The sequence below is a fragment of the Malurus melanocephalus genome, unplaced genomic scaffold, assembly GCF_030028575.1.
Source record: "Malurus melanocephalus ecotype Western Australia unplaced genomic scaffold, MMel_1.1 scaffold_96, whole genome shotgun sequence".
Taxonomy (NCBI): domain Eukaryota; kingdom Metazoa; phylum Chordata; class Aves; order Passeriformes; family Maluridae; genus Malurus; species Malurus melanocephalus.
In genome coordinates, this window is record NW_026623328.1 from 2317642 (window position 1) to 2321386 (window position 3745).

The following is a 3745-nucleotide window of genomic DNA, read 5'->3' on the forward strand; positions in this document are numbered from 1 at the left end:
CAAAATGGATGTGACCATTGAACGGAATCGTGGGATGGTTTTGGGGTCAGAAATTACCTCAACGACCACCATGGGATGGCTTTGGGTTCGGAAGTGACCTCAACRACCACCGTGCAATGKAATCATGGGATGGTTTTGGGTTGGGAAGCGACCGGGCCAATCCCACCMCAGCCCATTTTCCCCCCGAATTTTTATCCCCCCTCCGCCCACCCCTCACCCCGTTTCCCCCCGCTCCACCCCGCAGACGATTTCCGGAACATCTCGGTCCTGCCCTTCTCCCGCTATTACCTCAACTGCTCCATCGAGTCRCGCTACGCCACCTACACGTGGTACCACGAGGACACGCTGGTGCGCAGCTGCAACTCCTCCCACGCGCAGCGCGGCTGCTTCCACTTCATCCCCAGCGTGGGCCGCCAGCACTACGGCCACTACGTCTGCGTGTCCGAGGAGGACGGCTTCCGCCAGGCGCTGGTCAAGGAGCGCCTCCTCGACCGCCTGGGGCTGCTGTCGCGCCGCGGCGGCGCCGGGGCCGTCCCTGCGGTGTCGTGGTCACTTCTGGTGATGGTGATGGCCATGGTGGTGGCCGAGCTCTTCCACTGACCGGTGGTGGACGTGGAGCTGCGGTCAGTCCCCTCCTCTCTGCGGCCAGCAATACACACACTGACCCTCAGGGCGCGGCCGCTCCTTGCATGTGRTGATGATGATGATGATGATGAAGRAGAGGAAGAGGAGCCAGCCCGCGGAAAAATCCCAAAAAAACTCCGGGGACGTGGATTTGGAGGGACAGAGGGGCTCCCCCGTCTTTATTTGGGGGATTTCCAGCCTTTTCCTGCTCCCGAGGCGCCTCGAAAATACGGGGAGAGGGGAAAAAACAAAGATGTTGAATTCGGGGGGTTTGAAATGAGGATTTTGGGATAATCCTCCCCTTACGGGATTTTTGGGGTGTTTCTCCAGCGGTTTATCCCAAAACGCAGCTGGCCCTTGGCCTCCTCAGCGCGCTCGGGGTTTTAGGGATGGAATTTGGGGTCGGGGGAAGCGGGGACGCCCCCGGCGTGGCTCGGATTGTCGGGGGTGTCGCTTTGAGGGTGTTTCGATTTTTGTTTGCGGGAGGGAGGCRGGGAAGGGGCCCCGGGAAAGCCGGGGATTTGCATGGAAAAACCGCGGAAGGTGAATTCGGGGAAGGGGAGGAGCGGRCAAGGGCCGGACACGACGCACAAACCGCCCGTGGGCATTTCCAGGGCGTTTCCAGGGCATTTCCGGGGGCGTTTCCCGTGGTCATTTCCAGGACATTTCTGTGGGCATCTCTGTGGGTGTTTCCGTGGGAAATGCCTGTTTCCGTGGTCATTCCCATGGTCATTTCCATGGTCATCTCGGTGGGCATTCCCAGGGCATTCCCAGAGCATTTCCTGTGGTCATTTCTGTAGGTATTTCCGTGGGCATTTCTGAGGGCAGCTTGGGGGCATTTCCGCGGTCATTCCCACTCCCATTTCTGCTCCCATTTCCACTCCCATTCCCATGCCCATTTCTGCTCCCATTCCCACTCCCACCCTGTTCCCATTCCCGGTCCCATTTCCGCGCCCATTCCCACGCCCATTTCCCTGCTTATTCTCACCCCCATTTCCCCGCCCATTTCCGTATCCATTTCCATCCCCTTTCCCGCTCCCATTTCCGCCCCCATTCCCACACCCATTCCCGCCCCCATTTCCGCTCTCATTTCCCCGCTCCCATTTCTGCACCCATTTCCACCCCCATTCCCACATGCATTTCCACCCCGATTTCCAGTCCCATTTCCACCCCAATTTCCAGTCCCATTTCCACACACATTTCTGGTCCCATTCCCGGTCTCATTCTCACTGCCATTTCTGCCCCCATTTCCACGCCCATTTCTGCCCCCATTCCCTCCCCCATTCCCGCCCCCATTTCCCTGCCCATTCTTGCCCCCATTTCCGTGTCCATTTCCGCCCTCATTCCCGTCCCCATTTCCGCCCCCATTTCCAGTCCCATTCCCGGTCTCATTCTCACCCCCATTTCCTGCCCCATGGAACACGGCCCCGGCGTCCTCAGGGATCTCAGGGCGTGGTCRGTGCCACGCCCACCCCTGGCTCCGCCCCCCGGGGGCACCGGGCAGGCCCGGGGGTCGCTCCCGCGGCGCTTTTGGCGCCAAAACTGTGAAATTCGGGGTTCTCCCCCCTCAACTCGGGGGAGGTCCCGCTTTTTGTCCAAATTTTTTTTTTTTTCCCAGCTCCGGGGTGCGGGGACTTCCAAAATTTCGTCCCGGTTCGTGCTCCAGGGTTGGGGACAAYGGGACATCCCTGAAATCTTCCCTCCCAATCCCGGATTTGGGATCAAATTTCTTCCAGCGCCCCCCCTTTCTCAAAGCACTTTAACTTCGCGGATAATTTATTATCTCGATTGCTCGTCGATAAAACCGTAGGATTTTATAAAATTTAAAAAAATTTACGGGAGGTTGGGGGTTTGTTGCAGGAGAGGGGAGTTAAAAGGGAGGCAACAGTTACCAAAAAAAAAAAAAAAAAAAAAAAAAAAAAAAAAAAAAAAAAAAAAAAAAAAAAAAAATCAGATCTGTAACCAAAGTGGATGGTTGGAATGAAGAGTGGGAAATAAATTAAATTAAATTTAAACAAAAAAGCAGGAGAGGGTTGTGTGTTCATTCCTCGGGGTGGGAAATCTCCTGCTTGGGATATTCCTGATTTTCAGCTGTTTTTGGGGGAAAATGACACTTTTTACCTGGAACATTCCTGATTTTCAGCCTCTTTTTTTTTTTTTTGAAAAAAATGCCAACTTCTGCCTGGAATATTTCTGATTTTCAGCTGTTTTTAGGGAAAACGACACCTTTTTTGAATATTCCTGATTTTTGCTGTTTTTTTTGGGAGAAATGACACTTTTTACCTGGAATATTCCTGGTTTTCAGCTGCTTTTTGGGAGAAAACCCCTCCTGTCTGGAATATTCCTGAGGGGTTTTTTGGGGGGATCTGCGTTGTTTTCGGGGTTTTTTTTTTTGAGATCTGCATTGTTTTGGGGATTTTTTTGGGATCCGCATTGTTTTGGGATTTTTTTTTGCGGGGGATCCGCGTTGTTTTGGGGTTTTTTGGGATCCGTGTTCTCTTGGGAGCACCCAGGGACCCCAAACCCCAACCCAAGGAAACCTCAAAACTCAGGCTGGAAATTGTTTAAAATTTCAATTTCAATTTGAAAATTTGAAAATTTCAAATTTTAAATTTTACTTGAAATTTCAATTTTAAAAATTTTTACTTTAAAATTTGGCAAAAAATGAGCAAAAAGATTTATTTTAATAAAACTTCAGATGCTTTCTCAAGGTCTGATCGCCAATTTCCCATTTTTTTATTTAAAAAAATCTCAAAAAAAAAGAGTTTCACAAAAAAAAAGAAGAGTTTTCCCCACTCCCTCCGGGCCTCGAATTGAATTATGGGGTTTTTTTGGGGTGGGATTTTGGTGATTTCGTGATTTCCGTGGAAATTTGGCCGCAAAATTAAAATTTTACACGGTAAATGAAATTAAAACCCCGCGGGGAGGAGAAGAAAAGGGTAGAAAATTCATCAAAAAGGGAATTTAGGGTCCGTTTTTAGGGTGAGGAAGCAAAGCGGGAATTCTGTGCCTTTTTCCCGGGGGGGTTTTGGGGATGTGGCACCATCACTGTCCCCTCATTGTCCCCTCCAGCACCCCAAAATCATCCCGGGGCGATCCCAAAAGGACGAGTTTCTCCCCC

General features: G+C 51.4%; 1 protein-coding gene across 1 annotated transcript in view; it reads left to right on the top strand.

The window, feature by feature from the left end:
* Positions 1-1430, top strand: part of SEMA7A (semaphorin 7A (John Milton Hagen blood group)) — a 29824-nt gene extending 28394 nt beyond the window's left edge. The window contains exon 12 of the mRNA XM_057368770.1: positions 44-1430. Coding sequence (XP_057224753.1) covers positions 44-600 — 557 coding nt within the window. The 3' untranslated portion in view covers positions 601-1430. The remainder of the gene's footprint in view (positions 1-43) is intronic.
* The last annotated feature ends 2315 nt before the right edge of the window (positions 1431-3745 follow it).